Here is a 24,883-nt window from a genome sequence, read left to right on the forward strand (position 1 = left end):
TTCCAAAGTGGCCATATATTATGGATTGCTATCAGCAGTGTGCGAGGATTCCAGTTTCTCCGCATATTTGGCAACATTTGTGAAATGGTTTGGCTCTGTATCCTCACAAATTGTAATAATACCCACTGTCAAGAGCAGGACCACCTGGTACTGAATTACCTCCACCTGGTCCTGCCCTTGTAATTAATAACTGTAATAATCCCCAGGTGTCAAGGGCAGGACCAGGTGGAGATAATTCAATCACGGGGGTGGGTCCCCTATGCTGTTCTCGCGATAGTGAGTGAGTGCTCGCGAGAGCTGATGGTTTTATAAGCATCTGGCATTGCCCCTGCTGGCATTCAGTCTCTCTTCTGCCTCTTTGTGCAGAGGAGGCTTCTGCCAAGTTTCCCGAGGCCACCCCAGCCATGTGAAACTGTGAGTCAATTAAACCTCTTTTTCTTGCTTGCTTGCTTGCTTTCTCTCTCTTTCCCTCTTTCTTCCTTCCCTTCCTCCTCCTTTTTCCTTTTTTTTCTTTTTTTTTTTTTTTTTTGACGTAGTTTTGCCCTTGTTGCCCAGGCTAGAATGCAATGGTGTGATATCGGCTCACTGCAATCTCCACCTCCCAGTTCAAGTGATTCTCCTGCCTCAGCCTCCTGAGTAGCTGGGACTACAGGCGCCTGCCACCATGCTGGCTACTTTTTTGAGTTTTTAGTAGAGATGAAGTTTCACCATGTTGGCCAGGCTAGTTTCATAAACTTCTGACCTCAGGTGACCCACCCGCCGCGGCCTCCCAAAGTGCTGGGATTATAGGCGTGGGCCACCCTGCCTGGCCTAAACCTCTTTCTTTTATAAATTACCTAGTCTCAGGTGTTTCTTCATAGTGACGTGAGAAGGGACTAATACAGAAATTGGTATTGTCTTTTGGATTATAGCCATGCTAATGGGTATGTACTGGCATTTCAATGTTATTTTAATTTGTATATCTTTATGATCACATATTTACGAAGAAAAGTGACATTCAGTGCATCTGAAGATGGATTTTATTCATAATAAAGTCTGAGACAACGTATATAGTTTATTTAAAGGTTCTATTTTTTCTTCTAAGGAAGTACTTCCTGTTAATATACTATTCACTAGTAAAAATTCACAGTTTTGTTTTTCTATGGTTCTAATGTCCTGTGCCAATATGAAGAGATTAACAGGTTGGTGGTGTTGGTTCCTGAGATAACTGATTGAATTTCAATCCTGCCTCCTCAACTTACTTGATGAGTGACTTTTGGCTTAACTTTCTTGTGCCCCGGTTTTTTTAATCTGCAAAAAGTGACCTAATTCTACCTATCACATAGTGTTTTTTATGAAGAGATATATATGTATAAATACAGAACATACAAATGTGTATTTATTTTGAACTGTTAAAACCACTTAAAAATTTATCATAAGAAATTAGACTTTTTTCTTTTCCCTACTTAGCACTTCTAGGTATTCTTTCATGACATCCAGAGAACCAGCAGATTTCAGTTACTATGGCTACTATAATCTGCTAATAAGAAAGTTTTAATATAGTAATTGGTACTCACATTTATCTATAGTGGGTAGGAAACCAATTTCTGGGCAATATAAATTTGGTTGCCAAGGAAATTATATTAAAAGCCGTTGAAGTTCTGCTGAATCTTGAAGCAGCTTCAGTCCTTCATGACTTAGCCTAAACTTTATCCACAAAACCAACAGCTATACTAAACCGCTGGCTTTCAAATTCTCATTGCCCATTTATTGATGTTTCAAAGTAAATTAGTACTAAAAATTCATATAACATCTTCTGGTTTCATTCATCCTGACAAACAAGTTGACTGAGGCATAAAGATGCCAGGTTCAGGTATTTAGCTAATTAATGTTTCTAAACATGAAGAAATCTGTTTAGAAATCACACCTACCATTGATGGCTAGGTATAATTGTGAATAGATATATTCATGGCAAAACTAAAAGTTCATATTTTTCATTTTAGTGCATACAAATTACCACAATTTCATGCTAAGCATTTTTTTCTGTCTTATTTCAAATGATTGCTTCAAAACACTATATAACACGTAATACAAAAACTAATGTCAGTATGTCAATCCCATATAGGGATTAAGGGTACATGGAACAGGAGTTGTAGATTATAATTTACTTGATTGAATGAGAAATTTATATTTTTAAACCTTATTTTGCTTATTTCACACCCACAATCACTGAGAAAATCAGATTATTTAACATTAAATATGTCATTTAACACCCATGTTGACAGTACTAAGTCATTTTAAGGCATCACAGATTCTTCAGTGACTTTTGTATGTCTTTGGAAGTCTTAAACCCTTTAACATTTGTGGAAAAGAATAAACAATCTTGACAATGAGGGCTTATTGTGATTCCTCTTAAATAGTTTTCATGCTGGAATTTGCTATCTGGAAGATAATAACTTTAAAGATCTCTTAAGTTGGAGTACTCCTTCACGCCAAGATTGCATAGTAAAACATTTGTATAGACCTTGTTTTATTCATTTATTCTATGAACAAAAAACACTAGATTTATGTAGTTGGTTGAGAATTCATATTGGTTTGCAACTTACTATATCCTTGGAGGACTTCCAATGAGAAATTTTTTTTTAAGCACCAATAAAATAATCTTCATTATCGCCAGCAGGAAATTAAGGAGCAATACCAAAGTGTACAAAGGATCTTTTGCCAACTGGTATAAATGGCATTTTTGAGGAAATACATTTTGTACCTCTAGTCATTGTCAATATTTCCAAAGCACTACAGAAGCAGCTATCAGTTACTCTAACAGGAGTAACTAAATTGTGAAGACAGGTTTCAGATAAACAACTGCAAAGGGCATAGGGTGAAGGATAATCAATTTAGACCTAAGACAATGACATGAAACTTCCAAATATTCTACAACTAGTGCACTGCCAGGTTTTACAAGGTGTGTCAGGCCAACTGATGACTGACAAAAAAATGTAAAAAGAAACTGAATGAAAGCACATTATCTCTATCCATAGGGTGACAGCCTGGGTAGCACTGCTGCACCAGAAACTATGGTTTCAGGGACTACACATATCTTATGTTGCTACTTCATCCACTGAGACCCCACCAGGTTAGAGAATCATATAATCAGTAATTTTAGCTAGATGCAGCCCAGGTGCAAAGGGACCCACACTTTGTATATAGTATGTTGCTTTGATACTCTCAAGTTTACACTGCCTTTTCTCAGCAGTGGGGATGAATAAAAAGCTTGCTGCTGAGCTGGCTGCAGACGGAACAAATACACAGCATGCAGGTCAAGGACCATTCCATAAGAAAAGGCAACTCTGTCTTTATAGAATACTGTACTTCTCTTTTTTTCTGAAATACAGTGCTTTGCTACAAACTCCATAAAAAAGACCCAAAGATAACCTAACTTGAAATGGAAAACTGTTTAGGAAACAAAAAGCTTTCTTTTCTAACAGATACTTAAAAAGATATAAAACAGAAAATGGTCTTGAATTTTTAAGTGCAAACTGCAATCACTCAGCTTTCTTGAAGGTCAAGTTGAATGTTAAATACCTAAGACCAATGTCTGTGTTAGTACTTGAACTAAGTGCTACAAAACTCTGACAGTGCTCACAGTACAGAAAACACAGAGGTCAGAAGGTTAATAATAACAGCAAAGCATAAATGACTCTTAGGAAGGAAGCTCAAAACTGCAGAGTTCCACTTACTCCTTTGTCCTCTAAACCAAAATGCCTCCTTACATGTCTCTATATTTGGTTTGTAGAACATAAAATCAGTATTTGATGTTTTTTCTGCTTATCTCATTTTTTTTTTCTGCAAAGGTTGATGAAAGGTAAAGGAAACCTACCTCTCACTTTCTAAATTGATATTAAAGAGTACCAAAAAAAGGGAAAACTACTTGATCTGTGGAACTGAATTTTATACTGAAAAATGCAGTGGAAGAATTCCATAATCACCTTTTTCAGTTTCTTTAAGGCTTAGTCTGTGAGCCTACGGTAATTTAAAAAACCCAACTTATAGTGTGAGTCAGGTCCATGACTCAGTCCAACTCAGTATCTTCCAGTTGCCCTACACATGTGGGGTAGGAATGAATATGATTCTCCTAAATCTAATTGCCAACCATTTTAAATGGACAGAGAAAGATAGAGGTCATCTTCAAAAATGCTAAGTGGGATGGGTGCGGTGGCTCATGCCTACAATCCCAGCACTTTGAGAGGCTGAGGTGGGAGGATCATGAGGTCAGGAGTTTGAGACCAGCCTGGCCAATATAGTGAAACCTCATCTCTACTAAAAATACAAAAAAACAAAATCAGTAAGGCATGGTGGTGGAGCCTGTAATCCCACCTACTTGGGTGGCTGAGGCAGGAGAATTGCTTGAACCTGGGAGGCGGAGATCGCAGTGAGCCGAGATTGTGCCACTCCATTCCAGCTCAGGCGACAGTGCGAGACTCCCTCTAAAAAATAAAAATAAACTAAAAAAAATGCTAAGTGAGGCCCAGAGCCTAGGGTGAGGTAAGAGAGGCACCTAGGACACAAATGTAAGGAGACACTGAGTCTTAGGCATGTGAACACCTCCGAGAGTGACTGCCTTCTTAAATCCTAGTGCCTTACTGGCCCCCAGTCATGGACCTTATAGAGTCAGTTACCTAAGAAAATCAGAGGAAACCAGCAAAAAATTATGCAAATGAACAGAAAAATCAAATCAGTGCTTTAACTGCTGAGGCCTCTGAAGGAGAGGCGACAGGGTCAGATGAATAGTGGATAAAGAGAAAGATGCAAAAAAATTAAAAAAAGGATGTATGTTTAGGAGCAATAATAGTTCATCTCTCTCTACGTATTCAATTACCTGTGGACTATTTTTTGCTGCATGATATTGTTTCTGAAAATTACACAAATGAGAGAAGAGTCAGTTCCTAAACTACCTAGTTACTCACCTGATCATACTTCCAAGAGGCCCTATATTGCCTGTCTATTTAACAGGCTTAGGCTTTACAAACTTATTTCAGGTAACTTCTTTTAAGGTTAGTGGTTTGTTTTAAGATTTACACCTGTTTTCTTTCTCTCCTTTCCTCCCAGGGAGATCTTTGTACAATTAGGAATCAACATGGGATTTAGGACCTTTCTTTGTCACACTGTTGAAATTTTTTTTTAAAGTAGTTACTGTCAAATTGAAAAATAACCAATATATGAGGAACAGGTAACCTGAAAATTGTATGACCAAACTGCAATTTCTTTGAAATCAGTTATTTGCTGAAACTTCAATAAACTAATTAGAATATAAACTTACGTTAAAGCTTCAGAGTAATTGTAATGAGGCGAGACTCCTAGAAACTTCTGTACATCATCCATCACTGTAGCAGGATCAGTTCTTAGTTGTTGCCCATCAATAATTAGCAACTAAATTACCAAAGAAATAAAAAAGTGCACGTTGAAAAAAGACATGTAAACATTCATCCTCATTAATGACCTGGATTAAGAAATAAATCACACCAATTAAGTACACTCATGGTTTGCAAGCTGAGAACTTCTGCAAACGCTATGAAAACATAAAAGGCAGTTGAGAGACCAAGAGAGCTTAGAAATGTGACTAAAAAATCACAAAGGGAAACCAGCTTTCAAAACAGACAAAGCAATGATTCGTCATTCAAGCTGCGGAGTCCTGTAGAAAAGAAGAACGGTTGTAATGAACTCAGATATAATATGACAGAGAACATGTCATTCTTCACAATTCCTTTCAGGAATGGCACTGTAAAGGTTGAAGAAGTATTTTGATAATCCATTTGAAGGATGAGGTTAGACACTCAGAAAACCTGAACATGGACAAAGTTCTTCAAAAAACTAAGGAGAAGAAGTCACTTATTGCTCTGAGGAGGGTGGATCCTGCAAGATGAGACCAGGATTAAAGGCCACAAAGCCGGCAAAGCGGGTCTTGTTTATCCAAACCTCTTCTCTGATATTTCTATTTAGCCTAGACCAGCACTGTTCAATAGAACTTTGGACATGTTGGGTCTAACATGTAGCTATTGAGCATTTAAAATGTAGCTACAGCAACTGAGGAACTGAACTTTTTATTTGATTTTAATATAAACCGAAATAGCCATACATGGTAGTGGCTGTCATCTAGACTCACAGTTATGTATCATGTCTTATGTGACTGGATTGTTTACACAATCCCACATGGGACTGATTTTGTAATTTAGGTTGATCCCAGGCAGACTCGATTCAAGGGGCTGAGAAAAACACAGGACTTATAAAAAATTCAGCAAGATGGTTCAGAAAGGAAATAATGGCAATTAATTAAGCAAAACAATATTTGTCTTATTTGGTTAAGAGGTTCTCTTTCAAACTTTATTCTCAGAATAAGAATCAGGGACTTAAAGCTTTCTAGGCTTTTTACAACCAGGAGAGGTATGCACAGCAAATAGAGCAGGGAGAATTATCCTGAAATACTCGTAGAAAATTAAACAGTTTTTCTACTTCTGCCTATTTCTCCTTGCAGCAACCTCATTATTTACAACTAAAGAGGAAGAACGCATAATAGTTTAGTGAGTGAAAATTTTCTTATCCTTAGGCAAAGTTATCAACTTAATGAGATTCTAATATGATGTAAATCCTTACTACTACATACCTGAAATGGGGGGAAATAAACAAGCCATCTCTCGATGTGGCTGGCATACCACCCCGGGACCAAACATCTCTTCTGCAAGGCTCTGAGCTCCGAGGGTGCGTGGAGCCCTGCTGAGATCACTTCGTAGAAGCTAAATTTCAGAGCTGCAGGGTCTTCATGTGATCGCTGATGCTATGATGAAAAGATGGATAATTAAACTAATCTGAACCATAGGCATAAATAATTAAAAACCAATCTTTGTGACAAGTCTCAAAGCTAAAGAAAGAAGTGCCTCACTGCTGGAGAGTTATTTATTTTGAAATTAATAAACATGATAGTGTTTGCTTGGAGCGTCAGGATTTAAAGTTCTGATACTTATGGGAGTAAATTTTTGAGAACTTATCTGGTAGAAGTTGAATTCTTGTTGATAGGATTCCTTCACCAACTTTACTGACTTGTTTCCTTAATGTACGTATTTTATTCTGAAAGTAAACTTTCGAAAGCTGTGTTAATGCTCCCTTTCCAGCTCATAAGCAAACCATTTATTGTGTCCAGTGAATATCCATAATAGACAAGCACTCTACTAGCTCTGCCAAATAGTTTTGCTCCATCTAGTAATGCAGTTTTAGATTAGAAAAGGCCTATCGGCTGTTTTAAATGGAGAAAGTAGTAGAAAGTCTGACATGTACATTATCTGAAATCCACAGCTTTTATCATACATTGCCTGGTATCTAAAAGCCAAGATTATTTTATCTAATGGTAACCTTTGCGGCAAATCAGAATCATTTATTGTGCAGAAAATGCAGAAAGCAGCAATGCAAGTAGGAAAGTGTTTCATAATGGCTCAGGCGCAGGCCCATGGGTGTGAGTAAATCACCTTTTCTTTAAATTGGCCAATAAATATTCAGGCTTAGTGGTGAGTTTGTGGATGTTTACCACATCTAGTTGAATAGCAAATTTTCTGCAATTAAGATTCAAATCACTGAACTACAAACTCTACTAGACTTTGTTAAGGCCTGCATTTTGCCACTGTGATTTATTTGTAATATTTAGGGCGTTTTTGTTAGCTTGCAGCCTTAAAGCCTTCTTTTTCTGTAAATTCCTCATTTTTCAGGGACTAAGTGGTTGCCAAGCTCCAATTTTCTTCTTTCTCTTGGAGTCTATTAAGGCTCATTTCTATTTTCTCCAGATACTTGGTGAAAAAGGTAAAAGGTGCAAAATCAAATCACTCAATTTGTAGTTTGCTGTATGTTTTGATTTAAAAGATGGCTTCAGGTTTAGCATGAATGATTAGTACAGAATTGTGGATTTTAGCTTTCCAGGCTGTCTCCACTCCCTATTATTCCGATGATTATCAAAATGCCTATCTAAGTTTTCTCTGCTTTCTATGACCTTTCCCCACTATGTTCCTGCCACAAAACCTTTCCCAACAATCTGTTCTTCCTCTTGCGAACTGCAAAAACTGTTTTTGTTAAGTAGCCAAAGGACTTAGTGACAAAGAACTTTATTCTCTAACATTATAATTAATTGTCAATAATTTAGCTGTTTTAAGTCAAATCAGTGGGAATGGAATATCCTACTCTGGAAGGGAGTACCTAAGCCATGTGAATCACTTTAACACAGGGAAGTAGCCATATATCCAGTCTACTTGCAGATTTCAGAATAGGGATTTTTGTACATAGAACATTTGTCTTAACATTATAGTTTCTAAGAAAATAGGACCCTTAGTCAGCTTTTTAGTACTGACCTGATAACTCCTTTACATAGCTCTGCTTTGCATTTATGGAAACACTTCTTCATTTGAATTTTACCTAAATTTCTTCGCTTACATATCTTTCCCTTGTTTAAAAATGTGCCCCATGGTTCCGGTATGTGGACTTCTCTGAGACAGCCATGAATAAATCTGCCTTTTCCCAGGTGGTCTTTGTCAGGTGGGCTTTGTGGTTCTGAACAAGTCTGTATGTCCATCACTTATTACTTTCTAATTTATACGTTTGTTTATACATATTTCTCCACTTAGGCTGAAATCAATTTCAAGTATAGCATTGGATTTATTTTTCAAATCATACTTAGAACAAAACTTTGCACACAGTAGTCATTAAAATTATTTCATGAATGGATAAACACATGAATAGTAGGAAAGTGTTTTTTAAATTACAAAACTGAGAAGTGAGAACTAAGGATCCTAGAGACTAAACACACTGATTCCATTAATTTTATTATGTTCTTATGTTAATTTTGACTGCTTCTTATTGAATCCTTCCAACTGGTGGTTAAAATATTACTGAAAAGTTTTAAAAGATTGTTTCCTATTATTTGTAATGATTTATTAAAAGTATATATATATATTTTCTCTTTGATATATGTCTTACTACTAGAGTTTGTTAAATTACTTCAAAGTGATCATTTCTGTACAAGGTTCTAACCAACCTAAGAAAACCATGACAATGAATACACAAGAAACATTTAGACATGTTAGGCTCTCAGAGATGAAGAATTTTTTCCTTTCCTTTTTTTTTTTTTTTTTTTTTTGAGACAGTCTCCCTCTGTTGTCTGGGCTGGAGTACATGGTGCAGTCACAGCTTACTGCAGACGCAAACTTGCCAGGCTCAGGTGATCCTCCCACTTCAGCCTTTCAAGTAGCTGGGACCACAGGCATGTGCCACTGTGCCTGGCTAATTTTTCTTATTTGTAGATATAGAGTCTGCCTATGATGCTCAGGCTGGTCTTGAACTCTTGGGCTCAAACAATTCTCCCACCTGAACTGCTGGGCTCAAAAAATCTTCTCACCTTCCAAAGTACTTGGATTACAGGCATAAGCCACCACACCTAGCCTAAAAATTCTTATTTTAGCTTTGCCACTAAGCTGTCTCTTTAGTACAAGCAGATATTTAAGCTCGTTTAGAGCTAGGGTCAGCAATTTATGGCCTACTGCCTGTTCAGTAAAGTTTTATTGGAAGACAGCAGTGCTTATGCACTTACATATAGTCTATGGCTACTTTTGAAATACAATGGCATAATTGTCTCAGAGCCTGTATAACCCACAAAGACTGAAATTGTTGCTATCTGACTCTTTATAGAGTACACATGAATTAGATGAAAAAATAATGATTTTAAAATGCAGATATATAGAAGCAGAGATATAAAAAAGTAAATATTTTCTTATATTTTAATTTAGTTTCTTTTACTGCATTAATACAGTTTATTAAATGAATTGATTAAGCTAATAAAAGAACAAAAAATGGAGGAAATTTCTCAGTGGAAATTAAGAAAAATGTATCCATTTTTTCTGTAGATATCAAACAACTAGCAAATCTCTTTCGTGAAAACCTGAGGTAGTCGCTGTTGCTAAAAATGATGCTCCATTGCCCATACTCCCCTTCTCCCTGTTGGATTCTATTTGCATTTTCCTTACCTGGTACCAGGAGTATGCTCGGTCTGAAGGGTCAATGAGAATGGTGATGATCTTGGCTTTGGGAACCAGAGAAGCAGCTCTTTTAGGGGCTTCCTCTGAGTGGAAGTAATTGGCACTCTTCTCAAACAAAAAGTCAGTGGTGACATTAGATGGGACTGGGAAGAAATCCATATACCTAGAAAAGGAATATTTTTCTCAAAATGAGACTCTGGTTTATACTCATATTCCGGTGACCAAAGATGTTAAAAGTGTCCCACAAATTAATCTGTTTCCTAATTAAAAGACTTTTTCTTTACAGCATTTGTCCTCTATAGAAAGAGAAAACTACCCAGAACACTAATAACGTGTTTGGAAGATGTTTTTTGAGATACATTTTCTTTATGTTTTGCTTAATATCAGGAAGAAATAGATAACAAAAATGTAGAGACATAGTGATCAAACTGCAGCGGTAATTAACCTAACTATATCAAATGTGTCTGAATGTAGAAACACTGTACGGAGAAAAATTCAAGTACTCAAAAAAAAATTTTATTAAAACAGATGATATATTCAGTTCAGGCATTTTAAAAGGATTTAGAGGAGATATTTTTTACTTTATTGCAAGTGAAATAATTTCTTTTCCATGTACTGTGCCAGTGTTATATTTAATCACATAGTGTCAAAGGTGCAGCGCATATCTGGTATAAATATTGCTTTTTTGCTTAATTTTTATCATATAGAGCCACTTATGTTCCTCTTTAGAATAATTATAGGAGAAATTTTTAAAAGTATGTACATTCCAAATATAAAATCCTAACAAATTTCCCGAGGTCATGTTCTATATCCTTATAGGTAGAGAGAATTCAAATTACCAGCAGAGTGAACACAGGGATATCTATAGGGTCAAGCATTGAGATGTAGGATTTTGTTTAATGTTCCACCTGAATAAAAGTTGTCAAATATAACTAATTCCGAATAGGATAAGAAATATTTCTGAAGCACTAAGGAACAACTTTTAGAGGAAAAGGGCTTTTTTAGAGAGACTGTAAAAATATAGCTTCTAGGGATTCTTAAATTTTATGATAATGGCCTCAGCCTCCACTGCCACCCCCTTTGAATCATAAGCCATTATGACACTGGGATACCAAGACAAGGTAGTTCAATAATTACTGAACAAAAAAGTCATTAACATTCATGCAATGATGGTTTTTTTTTTGTTTTGTTTTTACAGTGTCTTGTTTTCTTTTGACCAAAAGATCACATGAGACGTTCATAAATTTTTGAATGTGAGATCATATCCTAAAACATGATAAAGCTTCTGGTAGGATTCCAGTTGCTAACACATTGCAAAGTTTAGCTGGTGCAACACAGTGGTATCTTGAGATTCAGAGCAGTAAAATCCTTTTATGTTGTCTGGAATTGGCTTGTTGGTGATATGTAATTCTGGCACCCCTTTATGGAGAAAGAGATACACAAAAATTTCTGGAAGATTTGACGTGCTATTTGTTCTGGTGTATATTCTATTTACAGAAAGTGCCAAATTTCAGGATACTGCTTATGTAGAAGCTCACACTGGTTCCAGAAGTGCTAAGATTATTTAAAGTGTCTAGTGGTGTCTTATTTGGTCCAAGCTTGTCTCAAGCTTGCTTGTTCTGTAAAAAGGCTTCATAAAATCACAAAAAATCAGAAATTTTAGCTTCTTAAACCTGTCCCACCTTCCTAGAAGACTTAATCTGGAACAGTTTAGGCTTTGAAAACCTCCTCAAGTAGGTCTGGATCTTGGACTTATAATGTGTTTATTTTGCCAGACCCCAGGGGCTCATGGAGGGGGCAGTGCGCAGCTCTTGTTTGCTTATATGTCTGAATTTTTCTTTTCTTTTCTTTTTTTTGGAGAAAGAGTCTCATTCTGTCTCCCAGGCTGTAGTGCAGTGGCCAGATCTTGGCTCACTGCAACTTCTGCCTCCTGGGTTCAAGCGATTCTCTTGCCTCAGCCTCCTGAGTAGCTGGGATTACAGGTATGCCCCACCGCGCCCAGCTAATATTTGTATTTTTAGTAGAGACAGGGTTGCACCATGTTGGTTAAGCTGGTCTCAAACTCCTGACCTTGTGATCTGCCCGCCTTGGCCTCCCAAAGTGCTGGAATTACAGGCGTGAGCCACCGTGCCCGGCGCTGCATTTTTCTAGTGTAGTTGCTAGCACTTACAGGCACTTGAAAGATGTTTGATGAATAGAGAAGTAAATAAAAGGTTCATATTTTTAGTATGGGACCTGGAAGCTCTGCAAAATGCTCACATTTAGAGAATGTAAATTGAGGTTATTCAAAAAATTAGTGAGCAAACTAGAGTGTTTTAACAATTTGGGGGTTAAAAGTAAATGCCTGCCTCCTTTAAGTTTTTCTACTCCTATAAAACATAAAACTTCAGCATTTTCTTTTACCTGAAAAATGGAATTTTTTGCAATACCCCATATTTATTTGTTATTTGGGTTGACACTGAGTCTTTCTTTCCTTTTTTTTTTTTTTTGGGAGATGGAGTCTCATTCTGTCATCCAGGCTGGAGTGCAGTGGCGTGATCTCAGCTCACTGCAAATTCCACCTCCTAGGTTCAAGCAATTCTTCTGCCTCAACCTCCCAAGTAGCTGGGATTACAGGCACCTACCACCACACCCAGCTAATTTTTGTATTTTTACTAGAGACGGGGTTTCATCATGTTGGCTAGGCTGGTCTTGAACTCCTGATCTCAGGTGATACACCAGCCTCAGCCTCCCAAAGTTCTGGGATTACAGGCACGGGATTTTTCTTAAAGCCAGATTACAATGTTTAGAAGTTCTAAATCAGGCGTCCCCAAACTATGGCCCATGGGCCGCATGTGGCCCCCTGAGGCCATTTATCTGGCCCCCCACCACACTTCAGGAAGGGGTGCCTCTTTCATTGGTGGGCAGTGAGAGGAGCACAGTATGTGGCGGCCCTCCAATGGTCTGAGGGACAGTGAACTGGCCCCCTGTGTAAAAAGTCTGGGGACGCCTGGTCTAAATGCTGATAGGATTTCATGGCTTTCTACATACTACTCCAGGTCTCCGGTAAGTTCCTATGTAACTAAAAATAATAAGACCAAATCATGAAACATCAAATTTACATGTATGCGTAAGTCAAACATTTTTCTTAAATCGTCTGACTGAAAATGTTGACTGTAAAAGATAAAGTCTTTAAATTTTCATATGCCCTACTTTGCTTGTGTCCTAAGCTTGTGCTTAGGCTGCTGGTTTTATCCAGTTCTCCAAAAAAGCAGATCTACACATTCAGATTAACTAACTGTCTCTGGGTCACTTCTTTAGGTGACCCTGGCACTCTGAGACCACATAATCTTCATAATCTTCAACTTGTGACATCACAGTCCCAACAGGACTGCTGAGGTGCTGATGCCTCACAGAGAGGCAAGGCCATTCTGAGGGTTTAAAAACATTTGATGTCATGGAGAGTAAAGCTGTAGTTATTGCTACAGATTGACATTTGCAATTACTATCAATTGACTTTTGTAAACATAATTTGTCAATCAAAATTATATGTATTTGGTGGTTTTAATGAGTTATATTTAGAATCTTTCATTGCTCTTTAGCTTTTTACTTATTTATGTCATCTCCTTGTAAACTGCTTAAGGGACCTTTTAGATTGTTTTTTTTTTTTTTTTTTTTTTTTTTTTTTTTTTTTTTTTTTTGGAGACACAGTCTTGCTGTGTTACCCAGACTGGAGTGCAGTGGCATGATCTTGGCTCACTGCAATCTCTACCTCCCAGGTTCAAGTGATTCTCCTGCCTCAGACTCATGAATAGCTGGAAGCACAGGCATGTGCCACTATGCCCACCTGATTTTTATATTTTTAGTAGAGACAGGGTTTCACTATGTTGGCCAGACTGGTTTCTAACTCCTGACCTTAGGTGATCTGCCCGCCTCAGTGCCCCAAAATGTGGGGATTACAGGCATGAGCCACCATGCCTGGCTGGACTTTTGTTCTTATTAGAGTACCCATCCACATGATGATCAAAACATATTTATGAAACATTTATGGTAAAAAGTTAATAACTATTGTAAAAATTTTTTACCATGAATTTTTCAAAAATGTTTTTTGATAAAAAGTCCTAGACAATCCAAGTATTGATAGGAATGTAATGCTAATACATTCCTGTCCACCTCCAAAGTAGTTTTTATTCAGTCCTTTTAGTCCTGATGTTAACATCATTTTATTCTGTAATTATATACTGGCATATATATTTGAATCAGTGGTCAAATACAGTTCAAGTAGCTGATGGTTTCTTTCTCTTCTTTTTCTTTTTTTTGAGACAGTGACTCACTCTGTTGCTCAGGCTGGAGTGCAGTGCTGCAGTCACAGCTCACTGCAGGCTCAACCTCCGTGGGCTCAGGTGATCCTCCCATCTCAGCCTCTCAAGTTAGCTGAGACCACAGGTGCATACCATCATGCCTGGCTAATTTTTGTATTTTTGGTAGAGATGGGTTCTTGCTATGTTGCCCAGGCTAGTCTCTAACTCCTGACTTCAAGTGATCCACCCACTTTAGCCTCCCAAAATGCTGGAATTACAGATGTGAGCCACTGTGCCTGGCCGTTGTTGATGGTTTCTTGATTTTCCAGCTGTTATTTAATACAACACAATATCAAACCCTGAACTGAAAAGTTGGTAGTGAAATATATAACAATTAGAATATATGTAAATCCTAGTAGGTGCTCAAATTGTGCTCAATCCATTTCTTTTTCTTTTCATTCGGACTGTTCACAAGCAGCTCCTCAGGGACTGATAATTTTAAAATTGAGATCATGCAATTTGACAACAGAGGTTACTATATATGACTATCCTAAAATACATGCAAAATATATTTATGCTGTAGAATTATTATAATTCACTCCTTTATACCACTCTCTGTCCAGCATACCTTCATAGCAAGACCTCTAGATATATGATGAACATGTTAGTTTGTACCATCTAGCTCTACTACATGACTGTATCTTGTGTATATTCTGTTATTGGTACTTTTTCAGTTTTCTTCAGATGGTTGACATATTTCTAATTTCAATTCAAAGGCAAAATTAAATTTTGTGTATTGATAGGTTTTTATGGCTTTGATTATTGTAATATACAAATATTTTTAGTTTTATTTATTTTTCTTTTATGTGCCAAAGAAAATAGAAAATTACATATATTGGCTATAGCATCACTTAATAAAAGTGCACAAGAAGAGAAATATATGAAAATTTTTTTTCCTTACAAGTAGAGAGAAATGAAATTTCTGAGTATTATGCTATTATTCTGACTTAATATCTGTAGTTACCATCAAATAAAATTAATACCAATTGAAATTACATGTGATCCTCTTGGGGAAACAAATCCCTTTATAAACTTAGAAGAGTTTGTTCTGAAAAATTTCTGAGCTCTTTTATGATATTCAATCAGTTTCCAAGGCGCAGAGGTTAACTTTTATTTGTGACTACAAACTTACATGTTTCTAAATATTAGTGCTAACTTTACACTGTATACAGTACATATACTTTTAGATTTATACTAATAACCCATCTTACCAATCAATCCCCCTGTGGTAGTTATTTCTATTAAAGAACTGTACCTCCTCAAAGGTTTTTGGGCTGGGGGAGTTACTAAGGATGGAAGGATGCATAACCAGGAACAAATACAAAGCAGTGGTACCTGGAAAGACAATAGAGGTTTAGAAATTAATTAAATGAAAATACCATTTCCTATGACTAGCACTTTAAAGTCATTAATAAATAAAATATTACAATGACCCAAACAGATTTTTAATAACTACTCCTTGAAATAAATTGAATAGATAATCAGCAGTTTAATAGAAGCAGGTTCTAAAAAAATGGAGATAGTGTGGTGTGAAAGAGGCCTGTTGCAGAGATTGAGAGAACTGGCTTTTGATCTCAGCTCAATGACTGATTTGTGTGAGTCTTTGTCTTTTAGCATATGTTCGTCTCATCAGCTTTCCTTTTCTTTTTCTTTTCTTTTTTCTTTTTTTTGAGACAGTGTCTCACTATGTTGCCCAGGCTGGAGTGTGGTGGTGGAATCATAGCTCACTACAACCCCAACACCAGGCTCATGGGATCCTCCTGTCTCAGCTTCCCAAGCAGCTGGGACTATAGGCATGTACCACTGAGCCTGGCTGAATTTGTAAAATTTTTTTTTATCGTTAGTAGAGATGAGGCCTCGCTATGTTACTCAGGCTGGTCTTGAATGCTTGAGCTCATGCAGTTCTCCCACCTCGGGCTCCCAACCTGCTGAGAATGCAAGAGTGAGCCACCTCACCTGGCCTGTCTCAGCTTTCTTAATGGAAAATCACCTGCCTTGCTTATTTCATAGATTTTCTTTGAGAATGAAAGGACATGTACCTGAAGACATTTTGACAGTAATAAGGCACTATATAAATGCAATATATTATTATTTAATATGTTACATTACCAAAATCAGTACCTGGGTTCTCATATTAAGTTCTTCCTGAGGCCTATGAACACTAATTAAACTTAAGACAGAATTTAATCTTTCAACAAATTTGCATAAGCTTGAATGTACTTATATTTTTATAAAAGTAGTGTCAAAATTGTTTAAATTGCTAAATTTCTTAGTGACATAACTTATAAAGTTTGCATTTAATAGGGAAGAGAATGATATATCACAGGTATTCATATATATTTGTGACTATTGGGGAGAAAGGGTATGATTTTTCAAAAAGTAAGCAATGTCATAACTGTACGATTAGTGTTTTATAAGGCTAAATGAGGAGATGAAGTGTGTAGCTTGGTCAGATTAGTACAAGAGAAAGTAAGGCAGTTTGAGTTCAGTTTGTCAAAATTTAACCATGTATGTAATACTCGTAACTGTGACTGTATTTTTAAGATCATAATATAAAAGTATTTATAGATATTGGCTACTCCTAAGAGAGAAATTTACTATTATTTACACTATTATACAAATGTGGAGCAGGACTTGTTAATCATATTCCAAGGCAATAGCTAGAAATAGTAATAAGACATGGCCTTATTTCTTTCACTTGGAGAAATTGCTAACCTAATTTTGCTTAGTAATTATGTCATGTTGCCATTTATACAAAATGTTGAATTTTCTTTCAAGTAAGTTTTCTTTACTATTTAATCACTTACATGGTATTAATATGGTATTATTAATAATACTAATTAAATAATAGTATAGTGTTAATATGATAGTATTTATTTAAATAGCATCAATATGCTAGTATTTACTTAAATAGTATTTTTCTTTTTTTTTTTTTTTTTTTTTGAGATGGAGTCTTGCTCTGTTGCCCATGCTGGAGTGCAGTGGTGTGATCTCAGCTCACCACAACCTTCTCCTTCTGGGCTCAAGTGATTCTCATGCCTCAGCCTCATTATAGGCGCCTGCCAGCATGCCCAGCTAATTTTTATATTTTTAGTAGAGACAGCATTTCACCGTGTTGACCAGGGTGGTCTCAAACTCCTGATCTCAGGTGATCCACCTGCCGTGGCCTCCGAAAGTGATGGGATTAGAGGCATGAGCCACTGTGCCCAGCCCTTAAACAGTATTAATATGGTAGTAAAGTAGTATTTTAGTGTTGATTTGCTTAAATAGTACAAATATGGTAACATTTAAGTAAATACATACTATTTAAATATTTATAAGTTAAGCTTTCTTTAGTATTTATTTACTTCAATCTACCATATCTATACAATAGAAAAATAGTTAAAATAACTGTCAATGGCAATATTGTCTTAAAAAAGAAATTGAAAGAGGCAGTCTTCCTATATTACATCTGAGTCAAACAATGAACATTTTGTCTGTAATCATAGATCATTATAGGGAATAAAACATAGTAATCTATGATATACAAAGTAAAAACGTTCTTCACAAGCATGCCTTAAAACAGTGGTCCTCCAACTGACATGCATCAGATTCATGTGGGGGGCTTGTTAAAACACAGATAGCTCAGCTCTTCTCCAGTATCTCTGATACAGCAAGTCTTTGTTATAACCCAAGGATTTACACTTATCTGATTAAGTTCTCTGGTGATGCTTATGCTGCTGGTCTGGCAACCACCCTTGAGAATCACTGACTTTGAATAACTGTGAAGCAATATCTAAAATTTGCTGGAGAAAAAGATGCTCCATTACATGAAATCCATAGTAATATAGAAAGAGCATGTTCTTTGAAGTCAGGTAAATTCTAGGATCAAGATTTTTATTTCTTGTACTTACCAGCTGTGTCAATTTGAACCAAAAATATTTAACCTCTCTTGAGTCTTAGTTTTTCCATCTGTGTAGTGGGGAAGAAAATACTTAGCTATCAGGGTTTATGAGGATCAATGAGGTAACCTATGTGAAAGCACCTAAAGAGTGCCATATCTGAATATTCAGAAGGTATTTTTCCAGATAAAATCTTTATTGAGATATAACTTAGAATTATAATGAATATGTTACATTTTAATCTAAATTATGTACTTGAGATATAATAGTTTATATGCATGAGGCATTTTTTAAATTAAAAATAACAAATCTTTTTGGAAATAAGTATTGGCATTATAATGTAAGAATGAAAAACAGATTATTGTTTTTCTTAGATCAACTGAAAACATTCTTTTCTGGATCTTATCTTTTAAAATTGTATTAAACACATTTAGTTCACTTTTAGTAGCCTTTCATGACCAGCATTAATTAGACAAACAGAAAAAATGAATGTAATCTAATTATTTTACATAGTAAAAGGTATAATGCAATTTATCAGTGTTAAAAAATTTTTAAGTTGTGGTTTCTGTATTCTGTCTTTACCTATATGTATTATTGGGTCTAAATAAACTGTCCTGTATATATACTTTGTCAGTGGTAATTCAACTATGTAATCATAGATACAGTCTTTTTTTTTTTTTTTGAGACGGAGTTTCGCTCTTGTTACCCAGGCTGGAGTGCAATGGCGCGATCTTGGCTCACTGCAACCTCTGCCTCCTGGGTTCAGGCAATTCTCCTGCCTCAGCCTCCTGAGTAGCTGGGACTGCAGGCACGTGCCACCATGCCCAGCTAATTTTTTGTATTTTTAGTGGAGACGGGGTTTCACCATGTTGACCAGGATGGTCTCGATCTCTTGACTCGTGATCCACTCGCCTTGGCCTCCCATAGTGCTGGGATTACAGGCTTGAGCCACCGTGCCTGGCCTCATGGATACATTCTTAAATAACTACCTATAAATCTTCAGTTTTATATTTTTGTCAGTTTCCACACTGAAAAATATTTGAATATCCAGATAAATAGAAATCTGTGCAAAATTATCCAGAAAAAAAGACACATAGTTTTTGAGATGGAGTTTTACTCTGTTGTCCAGACTGGAGTGCAGTGGTATGATCTTGGCTCACTGCAACCTCTGCCTCTCAGGTTCCAGCGATTCTCCTGCCTCAGCCCCTGAGTACCTGGGACTACAGGTGCATGTCAATATGCCTGGCTAATTTTTGTATTTTTGGTAGTGATGGGGTGTCACCATATTGGTCAGGCTGGTCTTGAACTCCTCACCTCAGGTGATCCACCCACCTCGACCACCCAAAGTTCTGGGATTACAGGAATGAGCCACCAGGCCTGGCCCAGAAAAATACTTTTGACAAAAGTACAGTTAAGAATGAAGCTATTTAATTTTCATGTGACTGATATGAGAAAATACTTAATTAAAAAATCAGTTTCACAACATATGGGTATCTACAGCAACATGAATCTCAAAAGTATTATGTTAAATGAAAGAAATCAGATGCAAAAGACTACACACTACATGCTTCCATTTACATGAAGTTCTAGAAACGGCAAAACTGTAGTGGTAGAAAGTAGTTACATGTGGCTGGGGATCTGGTGGATGGAGAGGATAGACTGCAAAGGGACATGGAGAGATTTTCTTAGGCTAACGACTATATCTCGAATATGGTGGGCACAACTGTGCGCAAGGTTTAGACTTCAGCTAATTGCACATTTAAAATGGGTGGATTTTATTGCATGCAAATTATACCTCAGCAAAACTGGGAAAAATCAATTTCTATAAAAAAGAATCAAGTTCTATAAAAAGTCTTTTCCAACGACAAATGTCACATCCGAATTGTAGCAAACATTTGGAAACCCAATTGAGTTCAAGAGGACAGGTAATAATCTAACCACGATATCAAAATGTCTGCATATCCAGCACAACACAAGAGGAAGTGAATCCTGCAGGACTTTGAAAGCAAAATGCTTTGGAAAGCCTTCAGGACGTGATCAGTCTTGACAAGGTTATGTGATGACAGTGAGAGTTCACCGAAGAGATTTTAGTTTAAATGTTGTCCTAGTTGCCTTTTGACTTTAGATAGATAAGGACAAGTGAAGTAGGACCAGAAAAGTATAAATATTTGTAATATTTATTGTTTTCAGATTGATATCTGCAAATGACATTAAGGAAAAAAATGAATATGCTAAACTCCCTGTGTACACTGCACAAAACTTTCCTCAGTTATTTCTAGATCATTGAGGAGAGGGAATGTATTCCCCTTAGCAAAAATAAGATTGTAAAGGCTGTATTCTGTGAAGCCAGAAACCAAGGGCCCCAAATAATTTATCATGCAGGATGCAGCATGAATGTCTGGTAGTTTAAAGCTTCCATGGGGCTTCATTTTAATACTGATTCTTAGAAACAAGAAGTTTATCGGGGAAAAATTGCACACCAAATTAAGAAAAGGGAAAAAAGATTTCTCCTGGGTATGAATAAACACATTTCTTAGCACAAAGTTTTGTGTATGTCTAGGAATTCTGCTTGTCAAACATCTTTTAGACTTTTAAAAAATAGTCATCTCGGTAAGAAATAGTTTACAAATAAACAATATTAGGAAAATGGCAGCCTAAGGGACTATTTTTCTAGAAGGGATTTATTATAAAGAGTTATAGATACTTGTATGTGTCCCTCTTGACTTTTGATACAATCCTGTCAGTGATTAGCTTTGATTTTAGAAATGCTAATTACAATGCTTTTCAATTAAAATATTTGGGAAAAAATTACCTGTGCCACCAAACTGACTGGTGAACATTTGAATGCTGTGACATCTGCTTTATTCTTTTCACTTAAAAACACTTTGATAAGCATTTAGGTACATTACTCAGCTGAATGAAAATTATGTTGGAGAAAAACATGTTCATTAGCAGTTATGGGAAGTTTATGAACTTATTGTGACAAGAACTCATTGTCTAGTCATCAGGAATTTTACACTGGTTAATCACAACATAAAAAGTTCTCACCAGTTTTCTGGGGTCCTATTACCAAGAATTTTGGTAAGCGATCACAAGTTTTTTCTTTAGACCAAATGTCTCTGTGGCGTTTGTCATCGCAAGGATTCTAAATGGGAGAAGAATATAGAGATACATTTTTTTCATGATTGTGTCCATTGTGGGCTAGCTTTTCTAACGTGTGTTCTTTAAAGCTATACCAGGCAGCACTGGGATAAAAAAAAATAAGGCTGTTTTAAAAAACAAAAGCCCTGAAGTAGCATCATGGATGTTCTGAATAACTCCTTTCCATCTTGAGGTTGAGAGTCTGCCGAGGAGGTTGGAGAGGGGGGAAGTATTTCCACTTTGGGTCAACAGTCTCAGCACAGAGTTTAATCAGCTACTAGCAGTTTTATATATATTTAATTAGCTTACTAGGTGGAGACTATGCTTCCTGCTAACCTAAAAGATGATATATTCTCAGGATTCAATATATAACTGAAATATAAGATGTCAGATTTCTATTCTAAGTAACTTTGAGCTTTCCAGCTGTGCTTCAAAGGGATAGGGATCTTGCCAAAATAATACTATCTAAAGAGATGGCAGATACTTTGCAGCTGCCTTCAAAGGTTGATAAATGTTTATCTAAAAATGTAACTATGATGGTAGAAAGTCCTAAGTGTTAGCAAAAGGGCATAATGAGGGTGATTTACTACCTTAGGGATTCTGCTTTTGGTCTATAATATTTCACAGCAACACCCACCGTGCAAGTCCTATTTAGAACACCCTTCATTTTTAGAGCAAAGTATATATTACGTAGAAAAGGAAGAAGAATTACAGTACCCTTTAATATTCCAGGAATGGGCAAACAGTACCACTTTTTATTTCTAGTCAGTTAATACCTTTGATATATGAAGTTAAATAAGCCTTCTGCTTATTTTTAATAACTAACAGATGTTAAGACTAAAGTGAGAGTATTCTTTTTGGCTGTTCTTCTGAAAAAAAAATAGTTTAAAACTTACTACCTGAAATAATGATTTCAGTTTAAAAATGAGGTTAAATTAGCAGGAAAATTGCATGCCTTTCCACTGGCTAACATTTGGTGATATTTTGTGGTGGTTAAAATGAAAAGATGCTTGTTAAAACAACCAAAAAGTAATATGCAGTCGTAAGTCCACACCAACAACTTTAACCTGCTATGTGGGCAGTTATGTCTCTTCTGGGAGTTATCTGTTTGTGCCCAGGAGGTTATTAACTTAGGGTTGAAAGCTGAATGCTTTGAATATAAAGTTCAGAGTTAAAAACTTCAATCTGCCAAAACCTAAAATGTAATAAGAAAACAAAAACAAAAACAAAAACAAAAAAACCTTCAATCTGAATGCATTGAATATAAAGTTCAGAGTTAACAACTTCAATCTGTGGAATGTACTGAGTTCTGCTTCTGAAGATCGCTATTGTTTTACCATCAGCTCTGTCTGTTACTCTAGTAGTGTTTAGAGCAGTGATTAAGAAGTAACAACATTTGGAACCAGATGGTCTATGACTGATTCCTGCTTTACCACCGTGTGACCTTGCTTAATTGACTCAGTATTTCTGTGCTTCAGTTTCTTCATCTGTAAAATGCAAATCGTAACTGTACCTACCACTTAAGGTAGTTGTGAGGATTAAATGAGTTAACACATGTAAAGTGCCCAGTCGGACATACAGTAAGCAATATGTAATTATTTACCAAAATTATTATTTTTCACAGATCATAGAGTGGACAATTTAAATTCAAAGTTGTTCCTGCAATTCTATGATACATTAAGACTCTATGCTTTCATATCTAGGTTACCTTCAGAACCATTTGAATATGCCATATAAATGTGGTATTTTATCTTAAGCTCAGTGATTTTCCCGTGAAATGCTTTTCCCCATATTAATCCCCAATTAATACTCGTGAAAGCTGTTCACATTCTGTGGCTGTTGGCTGTTGGTGTATGACATGGTTAAGAAGGCAGATGTCAGTTCTGAACTCTTCTCAGAGACTGTCTATGGTTTAGCCATTGGAGATATGTGGATGTGTTCAAAGGCTACTGCCTAACAACATGTTTACCATCTTCTACTCTTCCAGCCTATTGCAATCTGTAGATTTATCTCTCACTCCTGATTGAAAACATCACATCCAGTGAATCCATCACTGAGCCTTCTGAATCCCGTAATTTTGAATGTACAAGGGAACAGGGAATTGGGTGCAATATGTAGTCACCATGATAGAAAATCAGTTTAGGAAGGAGTAGTTTCTCAAATCTAACATTTCCAAAATGCAGTTTTTTTTTTCAGATACCTTCACTTTTCAGATTTGGAATATCTCATAGAACTATGGTCCTGGAATTAATTGGTTATATCAATTATTGAATTAATTTTACCTGCCAGAGAGGGTCTTTCTGATCAGGAAACAGCTCAAAATACTTGTGGGCCAGTTGTACTGGAGGCAGGGTCTGAAGTCGTAGATTGGTCCAGCTCTTCACAAAATTGGCAAGATTAACAAATGTATATAATCCCAGTCGGTCATTCCCATAGTTGGACAAATGGGTCATGAAAATGCTGATCTGAAAAAAGCAAGTGAACTTCAGTGTAAATACTGGTTACTTTAACACTAGAGGGCAGAATAATCACAGTGATGCAAGTTTTTTTTCCTTAAGTAGTTTGCATAGGGTTTCAATTCAGGGTGTGTTTTAGATTTGGGACAGATCCCCCCAACCCTAATTATATTAACACATACTGGAAGATGTGTTATCAGCAGGACTTAAGAATTTTTTCCCTGAAATTTTCATATATTTCATAACAAAAAATACATTCAATGCCAGTAGCTGCATATACCCATGTTGGTGCAAGACTGATGCTGAATAAAATAACCTATATGTTTCTCATGCCATTTTTCATATTCTGTAGTTCCATTATTCCCAATATAAAGCACCTCCTTTAAGAAAAATATTTAACGGTTGGCTAGATAAAACTGACTCTTGAAGCAGCTGACCTACATTGAATCCATGCATTGAAAAAAAAATCACAGCAAGTGTGGGAGACTTTATAATAAAATAAATTTGAACTCTGTAGGTTAGATTGTGTTAGTCTGGGATGCAGATGTAGAATGGGTATTTTTAAACCTACTGCTTTAAGTGAATGCAAATAATTTTTGTTGGTTAGTGTTGACAAATGAATTCTTTTGTATGAGGTTTTTAATGACAAAACCACTGTGGCGTTTATGCTGCTATAAAAAACATTATAATTTATGTGATAATAGTACTTTCCTGAAATATAGAATGTCATGTGAAAGTAACAACGGTTTATTATAATCATAATAATGAGTTTAATAGGTCATTCATTAAGAGGCAGAAAGAAATATTCAAGCAAATTCACTGAGGTAATATGACAGAGATGGGAGAAAACGTTATATTAAGATTTAATACAATAAATAAAAATGTAATTAACAACTATGAATAAGTGGAAGTCGTAATATCTTATATTCTATGGAACAAATCCTGCAGGCTTTTACATAAAAAACTTCATATGATGAAGAATATTTGCATTTCTATTCACTCTGCCTGAATGTATATTAAAT

At 36.2% G+C, this 24,883-nt stretch overlaps 1 protein-coding gene across 8 annotated transcripts in view; it reads right to left on the reverse strand.

Moving 5' to 3' along the window:
• LOC101039804 (N-deacetylase and N-sulfotransferase 3) overlaps positions 1-24,883 on the reverse strand; it is a 204,171-nt gene that overhangs the window by 13,588 nt on the left and 165,700 nt on the right. For 6 of the 8 annotated variants that reach the window (XM_010340358.3, XM_074396969.1, XM_074396964.1 and 3 more), the window contains 6 exons: positions 23,688-23,870; positions 21,313-21,409; positions 15,595-15,718; positions 10,032-10,206; positions 6,638-6,808; positions 5,297-5,406 (listed from right to left, as the gene is read on the reverse strand). In XM_010340358.3, the coding sequence (XP_010338660.3) occupies positions 5,297-5,406; positions 6,638-6,808; positions 10,032-10,206; positions 15,595-15,718; positions 21,313-21,409; positions 23,688-23,870 (860 nt within the window). Of the gene's footprint in view, positions 1-5,296; positions 5,407-6,637; positions 6,809-10,031; positions 10,207-15,594; positions 15,719-21,312; positions 21,410-23,687; positions 23,871-24,883 lie in introns of those variants that run through there. The other 2 variants (XM_074396968.1, XM_074396970.1) reach the window with 2 other exon arrangements.

Source organism: Saimiri boliviensis, chromosome 3 (genome assembly GCF_048565385.1).
Source record: "Saimiri boliviensis isolate mSaiBol1 chromosome 3, mSaiBol1.pri, whole genome shotgun sequence".
NCBI lineage: Eukaryota > Metazoa > Chordata > Mammalia > Primates > Cebidae > Saimiri > Saimiri boliviensis.